The 16107-nt window shown below is 33.5% G+C and overlaps 1 protein-coding gene across 1 annotated transcript; it reads right to left on the reverse strand.

Annotated features, from left to right (window-relative positions):
* Positions 1–241: 241 nt before the first annotated feature.
* LOC116866418 (NKG2-D type II integral membrane protein-like) lies at positions 242–11135 on the reverse strand. The gene is made up of 8 exons (XM_032855409.1): positions 11013–11135; positions 10515–10652; positions 8607–8705; positions 7420–7539; positions 6267–6338; positions 5890–6041; positions 3957–4063; positions 242–593 (listed from the first exon to the last, which is right to left on the reverse strand). The coding sequence occupies exons 1-8, from the start codon at positions 11044–11046 to the stop codon at positions 473–475; spliced, it is 843 nt and encodes a 280-aa protein (XP_032711300.1). The 5' UTR covers positions 11047–11135; the 3' UTR covers positions 242–472.
* Positions 11136–16107: the final 4972 nt, after the last annotated feature.

Below are 16107 nucleotides of genomic sequence, written 5' to 3' on the forward strand. Positions count from 1 at the left end.
TAAAAGAGGTCCAGGGGCACCTGGGTTGCTAAGTGGGTTAAGCCACTGTCTTCAGCTCAGGTCAAGATCTCAGGGTCCTGGGATTGAGCTCCGCATCGGGCTCTTTGCTCACCAGGGTACCTGCTCCCCCCTCTCTCTCTTTCTGCCTGCCTCTGCCTACTTAAAAATATATATATAAAAGAGACCCAGAAAGATTAAGTAGTCATAATAAGTGATATGTTTATTGGTTCATTCATATAATTCTCACAAAATCAAACAGGTTCTGTATTTCTAAACTTTCTGTATTACTTGGAGATTTCTGCTACAACTTAAGATCTTGCCTTCTATTACAAAGTCATTTATCATTTTCTGCTATGAAAAAAAAGTTACAAATAACATGAAAAAACAATAAAATAAAGACCAGCAGATCTTGAGTCTGTAATATTATTGAGGTGTGAGCTTCATAACTTTTCTCTTAACTTTCTTCTGATTTTTAGAGGACACTCTTCTCACACAAACATGAAGAGGATTTAGTGCAGTTATCAGTACCAACAGTGTGTGAATTTACATACGCACATTTTCCCTGGAAATCCAGACTTGGTTCTGGCAAACCCCTGAGAAATTAGAAAACACGAGTCATTGGCCATACTCACCATGTTCACTCTAAATGATATTATTTAAAAACCATGATGTGAAATTCATTATGCCTAATGCTGTCAAGAAATCAAGGCTGTAAAGACACTCTCCCTCTTTTGCATAAAGAACTCATGAATTTATAGAAGAGATGAATATATACACTGTAAATAAGCTTCACAAAATGTGATAATTATTTACAAGTGGTAAAATACACACCAGTATAGAGAGAAAGAGAATGATCTGGCTGGAAAATTATGGCAATAGCATGAAAGGACATATGACCTGGGATATAAATTTATGTTTTAAGTACAGATTGGCATAATAGAAGCCATTCAATTATGCATGCACAGTTGCAGTTGAAGGAGGGATGTTTTGCTTATAAAAATATTATATTAGATACTCTATATTAGTAATGAAATTTAGTATATATGTACATACACATGTGTGTTTTGGTGTCTGTGTATATCTGTTTCTGTGTAATATGTCAGGATCTTTCCCTGTCCTCTGATGAGTTCTTCAATTTACAAAGTCACCACTGATATAAATGACATACAGTAGATGCTATCAAATACTCTGGTTGAATTTAGTCCTTGACTAAAGATCTAGAGCATTTTAGGTATTGTCAGTAAAACTACCTTTCATCAACTCTACAGCAAAATTAGTTGTCTAGTATTGTCTGAAAAAAGTAAAGCTTATCTACTCAATTATTAAATGCATAATACATTCTTTTTCAAAATGTCAAAGAAATTAGAAAAAAATTCTTAACTGCATAGGAAAAATAAAATATTTTATTTTATACATTCTTCTATTCATTAATTCCACATACTTATTGAGTATTCTGTGTAGCAAACATTGTACAGGGTTTGAAGCAGAGGAGAATATTCAAGTTACAAAATTCTAATAAATAAAATGATCTACCATGTCATCTAATGTCATCCTGAATCTGATTACTAAAATTATTTTTTTTTATTTGACAGAAAAAGAGATCACAAGTAGGCAGAGAGGCAGGCAGAGAGAGAGGGGGAAGCAGGCTCCCCGCTGAGCAGAGAGCCCAATATGGGGCTCGATCCCAGGACCCTGAGATCATGACCTGAGCTGAAGTCAGAGGCTTAACCCACTGAGCCACCCAGGCACCCCTGATTACTAAAATTATTAAGAAATGTTTTTATTGTCATAATGTTTATGACATTCTTCCTTCCCTAGAAGATTGATGAAACTTACTGTGATTGTGGGAATGTGATTACCCTATATGAAGAGATAGACCATGATCACATAAGAAACCTGATAAAGGGGTACCTAGGTGGCTTAGTTGGTTGAGTGTCTGCCTTTGGCTCTGGTCATGATCCTGGGGTCCCAGGATCGAGCCCCATGTCAGGCTTCCTGCTAGGGACACTGCTTCTGTCTCCCCCACTGCCCACCCCATTCATGCTGCCTCTCTCATTCTCTCACTTTCTCCCAAAATAAATAAATAAAATCTTTTAAAAAAGGAAAACTTATATAATGATACCAAAGCCTCCATTTAAAAAAATTGTATACTTAAATGAATTTTGAGATGGAAATATTAAATCCCTTTATCTTTTATAATCATTAATTTGAAAATGATATTTTTTGTAAGGCAAACTTATTTGGGCACTTATAATGAAAATGTCAAAGATATATCTTGCCTTTCTCTATAATTTAAAATGAAAGAATGTGATTTCAAAGCCAATATGATATTTCATTTGGCAAAGGAAGAAGAATAAAATTCATTATTAAAACCAGAAAAAGTAATAAATAAAATTATCAACCAAGGAAATAAGCAGACTCAGAATTTAACACAATGGTATAGGTTAAGTCCAGAAAAATATTCAAGGTTGTTCACATGTTGAAATATTTACACAAACCATGAAATATTTAAATGACATATGAAATGAGTTAGGTTATTTAAATATTAAAATTTTAATATATGATAAATATGACGTTAAATTCAATGATGAAAAAATAATCATTTAAACAGTACTCTAACAATTGATTCCCTAATTGAAATATACATATTAGGGATAGACAAAATTATAACTAATGTGAATACACATGTACATGCTTCAACTTTCTCCATCTTATGTCAAAACAAATTTTAAATGTATAAAGACAATCTCAATATGCCTAAATGTTAACTCTTTGCTCACTTAATAAAAGCAAATAAACTTAAAGAGCAAATCACTAAAGGAAAAAACTGGTAAGAATGTCTGAAAGAGGGGCGCCTGGGTGGCTCAGGGGGTTAAAGCCTCTGCCTTCGGCTCAGGTCATGATCCCAGAGTCCTGGGATCGAGCCCCGCATCGGGCTCTCTGCTCAGCGGGGAGCCTGCTTCCTCCTCTCTCTCTCTCTCTCTGCTTGCCTCTCTGCCTACTTGTGATCTCTGTCAAATAAATAAATAAAATCTTTAAAAAAAAAAAAAGAATGTCTGAAAAAGAGGTTAGAAATTTAATATATAAGAAGCTATAGCAAAAAATAAAAAAGTAAATAGGATCAAATTGTCAAAAGCATTATTATAGGTTATAGGAAAAATAGTTTCACTAAACATCAGAAGAATATAACCTTAAAGAACAAAATTAAAAAATGAGCTATCAAAATTATCAAAACTTTGAAATTCTAAGTTTGTCACACAGTAATGAAACAAATGTATAGATAGATAGATGATAGATAGATAGATAGATAGATATAGAAACACACACACACACACATACTTGCTGTAGATGTCTAATGCAATGTTTCTGGATCACAGTGACCAATATGTGCTTAAAACCATAAAAAGAACACAAACTCTGTGGCCAAAGAGTGAAATTTTATACTTCTAAGAACAACAGAGATGTCCCAAAGTTTATATATAATCATATTCTTCTTCACATTACTTTTTTTTTAAGATTTTATTTATTTGTCAGAGAGAGAGAGAGAATAAGAGAGCGAGCACACACAGGGAAAACAGCAGGCAGAGGCAGAAGCAGGTTCCCCGCTGAGCAAGGAGCCAGATGTAGGACTAGATCCCAGGACCCTGGGATCATGACTTGACCTGAAGGCAGATGCTTAACCAGCTGAGTCACCCAGGCATCCCCATATTACATTTCTTATCTAAAATTGTAATTAATCAGATCATCTAATAATAGAAGCATATTTACACTAATTAAAAAATATCTGAATAACTTTATGATTTATAAAATTGCTGACAGTATAATAAGAAATAACAGAAGCAAGAAATAAAAATGTCCAGATTCTGTCCCAGGTAATCTTCTCTATTTCCTCAAGCTCTTTAAGCAAAAGACATTAAGAAAAGAATAAAGAATTGGGTTATATATTAGAAACTTACAGCTCAGGAGAAGGAGAGGAGCCATCCTCCCACTTCCATTTATTGTCCTCCTCCTTGTAAGACAGGCCAAGCCAAGTATGATTTACTGTAATTAATTTCATGATATTCTGGATGGAATAAACAGATACAAAAGTATTAATACTAAAAGCACATTATAGATGAAAAATATGTAATTTGTGTCAGGCAAGAAGTAAAGAATCATAAAAATAAAAATACTGCAGTCTATATATGTCCACTAATAAAGAAAACATCAAAAAATTACTTAGTTCTGTAGTGTCTGTGCTTTTCTCAAACCAGGAATTAAATGTGAAGAAAAAGAAAAGATAGCTAATAGAAAATTTTGTAATCAGCAGGACATTGCACACTAAAAATAAATTGTTTTTTTTTCTGAAAATTGTCAATCTTTTTTTTTTAATTTTATTTTTTATAAACATATATATATATTTTTCCCCCAGGGGAATAAATTGTTTTTTTAACTCATTTTAGCACTTATTAAACTCTGTGTCTGTTCTTCTAGATTAAAATATATCATTGAACAAAAATGAGAAAATTCCCAATTTGAGGGGATTGGGTCCAGATAGAAGTAAACATCATATACACAAATGATATGTAAGAAGGTGACAAATCCTATAAAAGAAATTAGAGCAAGGAATCACAATGAGGTATCACCTCATGCTGGTGAGAATGGCTAAAATCAACAACACCTGTTGGTAAGGATGTGGAGAAAACGAACCCTCGTTTTGCACTGTTGGTGGGAATCCAACTGTGCATCCTCTGTGGAAAACAGTATGGAGGTTCCTCAAAAAATGTAAAAAATAGAACTACCCTATGACCCAGTGGCTGCACTACTGGATATTTACCTAAAGAATACTAAAACATTAATTTGAAAAGATATATGTATCCCTATTTCTATTGCCATATTATTTACAATAGCCAAGATATGGGAGCGGCCCAAGGTGTCCATCAATAGATAAATGGATAAAGAAGATGTAGCGCATATATCTCCAATGGCATTTTACTCAGCCACAAAAAGAATAAAATCTTGTCATTTGCAACATGAACGGAGCTACAGGGTATAATGCTTAATAAAATACACCAGTCAGAGAAAGACAAATACCATATGATTTCACACATATGTGGAAGTTAAGAAACAAAACAAATGAACAAAGATTAAAAAAAGAGGCAAACCAAAAACCTACTCTTAACTGTGGAGAACAAACTGTTGGTTACCATAGAGGAGGGGAGGGATGGGTCAATTAGATGGTAAGGATTAAATATTACTCTTATCAAAACATAATGATGTCATTATTTCAGTCACTGAATTAAATAGAATAAGTTAATTTTGAAAAAAAAAAGGGTGCACTTATGATGTACACTGAGCAATATATAGAATTGTCGAATCACTGTGTCATACACCTGAAACTACTATAGCACTGTATGTTAACTATACTGCAACTAAAATAATAAAAGAAATTAAAGGTCAGGCAAGGAAAAGAAAAAAAAATTAGAGCAGGGTCAGAAGGATTGGGAGTACAAAGGAAGTCATCTGGGGGGGGGAGGTTAGAAGAAAAGGTGGGCACTGATGCACAAATTGCAGTTTTAAATGGGGGTTGTCAGGGTGGGTCTCATTGAGAAGGTGGCAACAGAATGAATGCATACTTGAAGAAGGTGAAGTAGTTAGTCATGGTTATAGGAGAGAAGAACATTACATGCAGAGGGAACAGCAAAAATGCAATGTTTCTACAGGGAAAGTATGCCTGGTGTGTTGGGAAAGAAAAGGTGTGCTGAAGTGGAGCATACCAGGAAAAGATGAGTGAAAAACGAAGCATGGGTATTGCTTTCTCTGGTTTTCGTGGTGCAGGTGAACAGTTCCTTTAACTGGTACCTATTACATATTCATATCCCAGAAGCAAAGAATAAAATACAATCTCACCTCCAATCTACTCCCTTCTGTCTTAAAAAATGTAGCATTCAAAGAGACACATAGATCAGAACAGTTTAACCAAGAAACCATTTCCATGGTTTGATGGTAGCAGTGGTCTTTGTACTGAACCCAGTGCTTCAGAAGAGGTCCACACTCGACTCCTAGGAAAGAAGATAATTATAATTATAATTATATATAATTATATGTATTATAATTATATATAATTATAATTATAGCTCAGAGTCCACAGACCCTCAAAGCCCACAAACAAGGCCTTATTTCTTCAGACCTTTCCCTTTTAAGATATATAAGATTATTATTAAGAATTAAGAATTTTTTTTAAAAGAATTATCGACTCAGAATTTTCTCGATTTCCCCTAAATTACCTTGTTTTTCCTTTAGTTTGTGTAAAGCCTCAATGAGATAATCCTTCTGGCTCCGGAGCCACTCTAGGGTTTCTACACAGGACAGTAAGACTTAATAGATGAGAATACACATTATATGACATTATTTTTTTTTACTATCTTAAGGGTCATAATAATGAAATTCTCAAGTGGCAAATATACAAATAATTCTGGTTTAGTTCCCTTCTCTTCTGAATTAGTTTCATCTCTAGCTGAAATAATTGATTGCTTGGAAACCAGCCTTTTAAAATGCAGAACATAGTGGTCATAGTCAGCAGTGTTGTATTATAAATTCAAAGTTGCTAAGAAACTAGATCTTAATTGTTCTCAATACAAAATTGAAATGATAAATATGTGACATGATACATGATGGTAGCAATCACACTGCAATATATAAATGCATTAAACCAGCATGCCACACACCTCAAACTTACACAATGTTATATTGTGAAGCATATCTCAATAAAATAAGAAAAAAAAGAAAGAAATCTCTCTTTTTACAGAACCTATCATGAAAGGACTCTCAAATGATTGATTCAGTTATTCCGTATAGATTTGATACTTTGCAGGAAACAAATGTGGTAATACGAGGCTTTTGTAAAATATTTATTTATGGTAAACAGATGATTTTATATTATAATTAATTAGCATAAAAGAAGCTTTATGATGACTCTAGTATTTTAAACTTCTCTCCTTAGGAGACATTTAGAAACTATGAAAACACTATGAGTTTTCAGATATTTACGTTCTCCCATTCCCCATGCTCTCCAAATATCTTACACGTACCTCTGCTTCACACCTAGATACTTTGACTTATTTTTGGTTTATACGAATTCTCCTGAGCCTCCTAAGGGCAATGGTCATGCTGATCACAGCCTGGTGGCTGGCATTTAATGTGCATTGAACAGATGTGAATGAATAAATGAGTGAATAAGCTAATTAAAATAGGAGGCTGTGTCTCAATATGTGTGACTCAGTTTCAGAGGATGATGGGAAAAAGAAGCAAGAAACCGTCCAAACTGTCATGCTGCTGAGTCAGAGAGCTCCTGTTAAGTTTCGCAATCAGCCATTTTAGGGCTGTAGTAAGAACCACCTTGTGTTCTGTAAAGAGAGTTTTTTCTAGCTCTCATATTACCTTTGTTTCGGTCAAGAACTTTTTGGATCTTCAGAAAATTTTCAGTTTTGTTTTGTAAAGACTCAATCCATTCGTTCAAGATCTTCATCTTGGTTGCTGATGCCTCAACAGTGTGAAAGTCTAAGAACAAGAATTCCTAATACATGTAAGCCACACGCTTAATTATGAAACAGCAGTGTATTCAATTATAAAGAATATATTTTTTTAGTTTCCTACCTACTGAAGTTCTCCATAAATGTTTTCAAAAGTTGTAAAAAGTTATTTGGCCAAATACTCTCTCATTTATCCACTATTATTTCTAAAGTCCACATCTAAATCTAAAATATCACCATGATTTCCTTATAAGTTTGAATACATGTTTCTATTAATAGAAAAATGGTCCAATTCAATTGAAACAGACAACAAAAATGGCAAAGATCATCTTGAATAAGCCGTTTGGCATCATGATTTAATGTGTTGATTTAATGTGTAGAATTTCATTCCCTGATCAAAATTATAGTGTTTTCAGTATCAAACTAGTGTTATCAATGAAAGAGGAACATTTACTTTTAAATCACCAGTTGGGAATAATGTTAGTAATAATGAAAGCATTCTATTGATCTAATTTAGGCTGCTGGAGATATTGAGAATTCAAACAAATTATAAAAGAAGTTACTTTCTGAGTTCTAAATAAATACAGTTGTAAATTCATTGACCTTATTTCTTAGCAAGTTATAATTTTCAAATAGTAATAATAATAGTTATTATCAAGATCTCTACAGTAATTGCAATAATATTGCTTTCCTAGAAAAATATTGTAGTTACTGAGAGCTTACAAAGTTAAATTCTTCCATATACTAAAAATGCTGTGATAATTTCATGTCTTTTTTTTTTTAAGATTTTACCTATTTATTTGGAGAGAGAGAGAGTTCACAAGTAGGCAGAGCAGCAGGCGAGGGTTGGGGGAGAAGCAAGCTCCCTGCTGAGCAGAGAGCCCAATGTAGGGCTCAATCCCAGGACCCTGAGATCATGACCTGAGCCAAGGCAGAGGCTCAACCCACTGAGCCACCCAGGCACACCTAATTTCATGTCACTTTTTGCCCGTTCTTTTTTCAATGGCAACAAAACGTTTACCAAAAGCTATTACCTGAAGATGGTTTAAAGAAACATAATCTGAGAAAAGTTTTCCCCTAATTAATCAGACTTACACTGATATCCAAAGAACCCACACAACATCAAAAGCAGCAGGCTGAAGATTCCCACGGTCACAGGAATGATTCCTTGCAGAGAAAAGGAAAAAGAGGAAGCTAAGAAACAGAGTAAGTGATAATCAGGGATATTGTGGGCTTCTACTATTTGAAAGATTAACACCATTATTTTCCACTTGTTATTGCTCTTAAAATATCCCCAAATTTCTGATACTATCCAATGTGTGAATTACTATAAACTTTTAGGCTGAATGTGAAGAAAAAAAAAAAAACACTTAAAAGGATGTGCAGAAATGAGTTAGCATAGCAGACCTGACTACCATCCTTTGAAAGGTCTGCTTGTAAGGTTGGCCTTTGGCATCTAGAAACCTATATTTCAAGATGGTTCCCACCACAGTTATTGATAAGAATGGTTCACTATTCCTAAACTGTTTGGCACACTATATAGTTTATGGTGAATACCTACTTTCCTTCTGGAAGTCTGGAATTTTGTTACATGTCAGCCAGAGGTTGCCTATATAATCACTCCTAATTAAGATCCTGAACACCAATTCTCTAATGAGTTTCCTGGGAGAGCAACATTTGATACACATTGTCACATCTTACTGGAGGAATTCGTGTGACTCATGGGACTGTACTGGGAAAAGACCCTACTCTCCACCATTCTTCACTCCATGTATATTTTCCCTTTGCTGTCCATGCTTGTATCCTTCCATTGTCATAAATCTTAGCTATAAGTACATGTATCTGTGCAAGTTCTCCCAATCATCAAACCTGAGCATGATCTTAGGGACTTCCACCACAGGTGAAAATTTTACATACAGGTATTAAATATCCTTAAATACCAGGTATAAAATTTCAGTTCAGATTACCTTATCCTCACTAATATATTCAGAAGAGGAAGTACTTAATTATTTTAAATCTCTGTTATTATTAAGATAGAATTCTTTATTTGAACTTGCTGACTGGTGCTATATTCTTCTCCTAAAGGATGACTGCAAATCTTATGGAATTTTTTAACTGGATGATATTTGGTTTTAGGTGAAACATCATCTGTAATTTCTTCAGTTTCACTACAATAATATGTTACATTGCCACATTCTGGAAACCAAACTTCCAGCCATCATTGTTTATAGTCTTTTCTATAGACTGTAGTGTTAAAAAAAAAAGTATTTGTACTTCTGAAGAATTATACTTCTGAAATAAGGTGAAATTCTGCCATCAAAGAGAATGGTTATATTAATAACTAATGTCCAAATCATTTCTTCAACTTTCCGAATACAGTAATGGTGGTTATCAACCAGAGACAATTTTGTCCCTACGGGACATTTGTAAATGTCTGGAGACATTCCTGGTGTCACAACTGAGGGTTAAGTGTTACTGGTGTCTAGTGAGTAGAAGCCACAGATGCTGCTAAACATCCAACAATCACTGAACCACAACAGTTATCTAGCCCAAAATGCCAGAGGTGCTGAAGTTGAGAAATCTTGCTCTACTAAATGTTTTTTTTTTTATAATCAAAAGGAGGCAATCATATAGTAGGGTTCTATCTTTCTTGTCTTTTTACAAATTTGCTGAAATTTAAATCATGATCATGTTTTAAATTTTGAATTTTGATCATGTTTAAGTCTCTCAGTCTCATGTCAGGAAACATGTCTAAATTTGGGCAAATGGCTTTTTTTAATCTTTGACTATTTTCCTTAATGTATGGAATTTTCAAATGTCTTTGTGAGAAAACACACTTTTATTTTGCTTCCATATACATTCTGAAAATTTTTATATCCCTATATTTTCTCTAAATTGTAAAGTTCCCAAATAGTAACAGAGAAAAGTAAAATCAGATGAAGAAGTACCATAAGATAACAAAGAGAGGACATAAGTGCATAAAATCTGCTATGTATACTGTACCATTTATCCTGGTAGGCTCAGAAACTGGGCTCCATTCATGCTCTGGAGGAGGAGGAAGAGGAGAAGGAGGAGAGGGAGGAAGGTCAGGAGATGGTTCCAAGTCCGCAATAGGTATTGTCTCTGTCTGCTCTGTGGTTTCTTTTAGCATAGAAAATAAATTGAGATTAGAACTTAATTTAAGAGATTCATAACTATTTTTAAAAATTACTGGAAAAACAATTATAATAGTAGACATTCAAACCACATTTCCATTCAACAGCCCACTCAGCTAAAATTATTTAAATGATTGATTACACTTTAGGTTGAGCCAGGTAACAGATCATTATTTCTGTTAATTTTATTTAAAAGCATCCTTTCAATATGTCTGAAAAATATTAAAGAAAATATAAGAACTTATGCCCCTGTTATAGTCATAACCAGCAGTAATGATAGACAAAGATAATTAAAATGTTACTTTCATTAAAATGGCATAGGATTTTGAATTTTAAAAAAAAATACCTGGAGGCAGCTCAGAGTCTGAAGCATTGGACATTATGAAGCCTTCTAGATGATTTCTTTATCCCCGTAGTGAAGAAGAGCCCACAAAGATGCTGGTAGATGAAGGAAGAGATTTGTTCTCTACTATCCTCCTAGACTTGATGAAAAGTCCAGACCTAGTCTAAGTAGGGCAGCTACTTACAGTTGTATGAGACTAACTTACTTTGGTAAAAACCACAAAGGAAATGTGAAAATAACTGGATATATTTCTAACCATTTTGCAAAAATTAAAAAAAAAATTCCTATTTAATTAAATTATATAAAACAAGATTTTTAATAACATCTGATTTGTGCAAGTAATAATCTGGAAATAAATTGGGAAAAACCACTGTCATAAAAAATTGTAATTGATAGTTCATAGTGAAAATTTTCATGAAAATTGAGTATGTACTGAAGGAAGACATAGGCGTGAATCTAAGGGTCTAGCCAACTAGAGGAATAAGAAAAGGAACAATACTGGAAATAACAGATATCTGTTAAAGAGAGATTTAAATGACAACCTATAATAAATGGCTATTGAAGATATAGACCCCATAATAAAATCTGTAGATCTAGATATTGACAGTTTGGCTTAAGGTTTTTCCATACCACGCCTCTCCACCAACTTTTTTCTTTTTTCAAGTAAAAACAAATTCTATTTAAAGAAATAAATTTGGGTGACCACCAACAATCTACTGTTCACTATTTACTGGACTCCCATGGCTCAATATTTGTAGTGAGTAGAAGTAGATAATGTACATAAACAAAAATAGACATAAGACTCTTTCTCATCATTGGGGTTATAACCTCAAAGAAACAAATGTATATTTAGGTCAGTCTGGTTCAACCCACACAAGATACCTTAGACATAGGCAGTTGTCATGTTTTCCACTCTTCTATATCCAGTTCAGATCAGTCTTACTAGTAAATCCTAAAAATATATTGCATTTTATCTTTTAATATATGAAATGTAAGGTGGGTTGGCTAAAGCAAATATTATAACATTACTGTTCACTCAAAGATCTCAGTAAATTTAGGGATGGAAAGAGCTGAAACTTAATAAAAACAACCACTCATTGACTTTTTGCCCATCTTGTACTTCATTTTTATTTGTTTATTTTCTGACTTTAAATTTAAAAATCTGATTGCATTGCATTGGTTAAGGATTCAGATAAGTACAAGTGGGAAAAAAGAAAAAGCATTGATCCCTAATGTTTGAATATCATATGGATATATATAGTATTCCATTCATGTATCCTTTCATTCTATTAGAATGAAATAAATTTCCAACATTAAGATCACTGACTGTGTTCTTGAAAGTTCAACTTCATGCTAATGATCTCATCTCTTATGACTTCTAACTCTGGATCCAAGAACTTTCTTCATACTGTCTCATTCTTCCCCAATCTCATTATTTGTCCTCAGAATGTTTATGCATTTATTTAAGCCATGTTTGCAATAAACATGCTCACCCTTTAAAAAAAAGAATATAAAAACTTACTGTACTGTAGCTTTTCGATATGACTAATCATCTCTCCACTTGAGTAGTTATATATGCATGCATTTTAAAGAGAGAACACTTTAAAGAATAAGCCAGAAGAAAAGTTCTACATGTTTTGTTGTTTAGAAGCAAAAACCAAGTTGCAGAGTAGTGGGCACTTGTCCAGCATAAAAAAAGACAAGTGGAAGGGAAATGAGGAGGAACAAGAGAAATAGAAGGAGAAGGGGGGAAAAAACAAGAAGAAATAATGTGTAAATATGTTTATTTAATTCATATGAACATAAAAAATATTTATATTGGTCATCATAGACAAGTGAGACTTTAAGAGAGAGGAAAAAATTATTCATATTTGCTCCATTTTAACCTTCACATTATATACATGTGTTACATTTATCATGTTTTTAAATAAGTTCTGTTTGAGATGGGGAAGTAAAAGAAAAGTCATTCAGCATAAAGAAAAAAGTCATGCTGTGAGCAAACTTTATCTTAGAAGATACCCATAACAGTATTATATCCAAGGACCAGAAATATCAGGGAAAAAAATGTGTCCATAAAAGAGGAATTGATTAATTCCCTGCTAATAAATGAAGCAATACATGCAATATAATCATTTTATTGAAATCTACTTTATGACATAGATGTTCATGTGGAGAAGTTGACTGAATGAAAAGACTTTTAGTCAAATTAAAAAATGTCTCCATCACGGGGCAAAATACCAACAAAATGAAAAGACAAAGCATGCAATGGGAGAAAATATTTATAAATCATAGATCTTATAAGGGACTAATATCCAAAATATATGAAGAATGCATACAACTCAATAACTAAATAATTTAATAAATACACAAATGAGTACATTAGTAAATAAATAAATAACCAATACAACTAAAATATGGACAGAGAAACTAAGTAGATATTTTTCCAAAGAAGGTACATAAATGACCAATAGGTACATGAAGAGGTTCTCAACATGACTAATCATTGGGAAAATGCAGATCAAACCCATAGTAATTCCTCACCCCTAAGAACTGCTATCATCAAAGAGGTAAGAGATTAACAAACTTTGACCAGGGTGTTGAAAAAAGGAACACTTTTGTATTGTTAGTGGGAAGTCAAATTAATGCAACCATTATGGAAAACAATACAGAAGTTCCTCAAAAAATTAGAAATAGAACTACCATATGATCTAGCAATCCCACTTCTGGGTATGTATCCAAAGGAAATGAAAGCATGATCTCAAGGGGTACCTGCACTCCCATGTTTATTGCAACATTATTAACAATAGCCAAGACATGGAAACAACCTAAGAGTCTGCCAACAAATGAATGGATAAAGATCTGATACACAACACATGCATACAATACAAATATTACTCAGCTGTGAGAATGAAATCCTGCCATTTACCACAATATGATGGACCTTAAGAGCATTATGTTACATGAAATAAGCCTGACAAAGAGAGACAAATACTGCATGATATCACTTATATAGAATCAGAAAAAGAAAACCAAACTCATGGAAACAGAAAGTAGAAGACTGGTTGCCAAGGGTTGTGGGGTGGAGGAAACAGGAGAGGTTGGTATAAGAATACAAACTTTCAGCTATAAGATGAATAAGGTCTGAGGAACTTATATGGTAACACAATATTATATAATTGAAATTTGCTAAGACAGTAGAACTTAAATGTTTCCAAAGATGATGTATCAATAAAGCTGAAAAAAAATGTGTAACTTAAAATCATACAAAGATAGAAAGGGAATGGAAGTATGAACTTTATTTTTTTGTTGTTTTTCTTCAGCTTTATTAATATATTTTAACATTTGTAAGTTTAAGGTGTACAACATGTTAATTTGATGTATTTATACATTGCAAGGTGATTCCCACTATGAAGTTAGTTAATACCTCATCCCATCATATAATTATCATTTCTGTTTGCTACAAACATTTAAGATCTACTACCTCAGCAACTTTTAAGTATATGATATCTGTATTGTACTACAGTATCATTAACTGTAATCACCATGTTGTTACGTTAGATTTACAGAATTTATTTCTTAAGATTTGAAGTTTCTATCCTTTGACCAACATCTCTCCATTTCCTCCATTCCACAGCCCTTGGTAGCCACCATTATGCTTGTCATTTCAATTAGTTTGCCTTTTTTTTTTTTTTTCTGAGACACCATGCAGCAGTTTTATTTTTTTTCCAATTTTTTATTTAAATTCAAGTAAGTTAATTTAGTGTAGAAAAATTGGTTTCAGGTGTAGAATTTAGTGATTCATTACTTACAACACCTAGTGCTCATCACAAGAGACCTCCTTAAAGCCCATCAGTCATTAGCCAATCCCCCCAACCATCTTCACACCAGCAACCCTTAGTTTGTTCTCTGTAGTTGAGTCTCAGATGGTTTGCCTCCCTCTCTGTTTTTATCTTATTTTATTTTTCCTCCCCTTCCCCTATGTTCATCTGTTTTGCTTCTTAAATTTCACAGGAGTGGAATCTTGTAATTTTCATTCTCTGACTGACTTATTTCACTTAACATAATACTCTCTAGCTCTATCCATGTTGCTGCATATGGCAAGGTTTCATTCTTTTTTGGTTGAGTAATATTCCATTGTTTACATATATATGCCACTTCTTATTTATCCATTAATTAGTCAATGGGCATTGGGTTCTTTCCATAATTTGACTATTGTTGACAGTGCTGATATAAACACTGGAGTGCATATGCCCCTTCAAGTTAGGATTTTTGTGTCCTTTGGATAAATACCTAGTAGTGCAACTGCTGGGTCATAGAGTGGTTCTATTTTTAACTTGGAACCTACTGTTTTCCAGAGTGGCTGCACTAGTTTTCAATCCCACCATTGGTATAAGAGGGTTTCTCTACACCTTTGCCAATATCTGTCATTTTCTGAGTTACTAATTTTAGCCATTCTGACTGGTGTGAGGGGATATCTCATCATGATTTTGATTTGTATTTTTCTTATGATGAGTGTTGAGCAATTTTTCACGTGTCTGTTAGCCATTTATTTGTATGTCCTCTTTGGAGAAATGTCTGTGCACTTCTTGTGTCCATATCTTAACTGGATTATTTGGTTTTTTGGGTGTTGAGTTTGATAAATTCCTTATACATTTTGGATACTAACCCTAATATGCCATTTGTAATGGTTGATTGATGAAGTCCTAATAGTTCATTTTTGCTTTTGGTTCCCTTACCTCTAGAGATGTGTCGAGTAAGAAGTTGCTATGCCTGAGGTGAAAGAGGTTGCTACCTGTGTTCTCTTCTAGGATTTTTGTGGTTTCAGGTCTTACCTTTACGTATTTCATCCATTTTCAGTTTATTTTTATGTATGGGGTAAGAAAGTGGTCCACTTTTATTCTTCAGCATGTGGCTGTCCAATTTTCCCAACACCATTTGTTGAAGAGACTGTCATTTTTCCATCCGATATTCTCCCCTGCTTTGTTGAATATTAGTTGACCATATACTTGTGGGTCTATTTCTGGATTCTCTATTCTGTTCCATTTGATCTATGTGCCTGTTTTGGTACCAGTACTTTACTCTCTTGATTATTACAGCT

Source organism: Lontra canadensis, unplaced genomic scaffold (genome assembly GCF_010015895.1).
Source record: "Lontra canadensis isolate GAN:19392208 unplaced genomic scaffold, GSC_riverotter_1.0 scaffold9, whole genome shotgun sequence".
Taxonomy (NCBI): Eukaryota; Metazoa; Chordata; class Mammalia; order Carnivora; family Mustelidae; genus Lontra; species Lontra canadensis.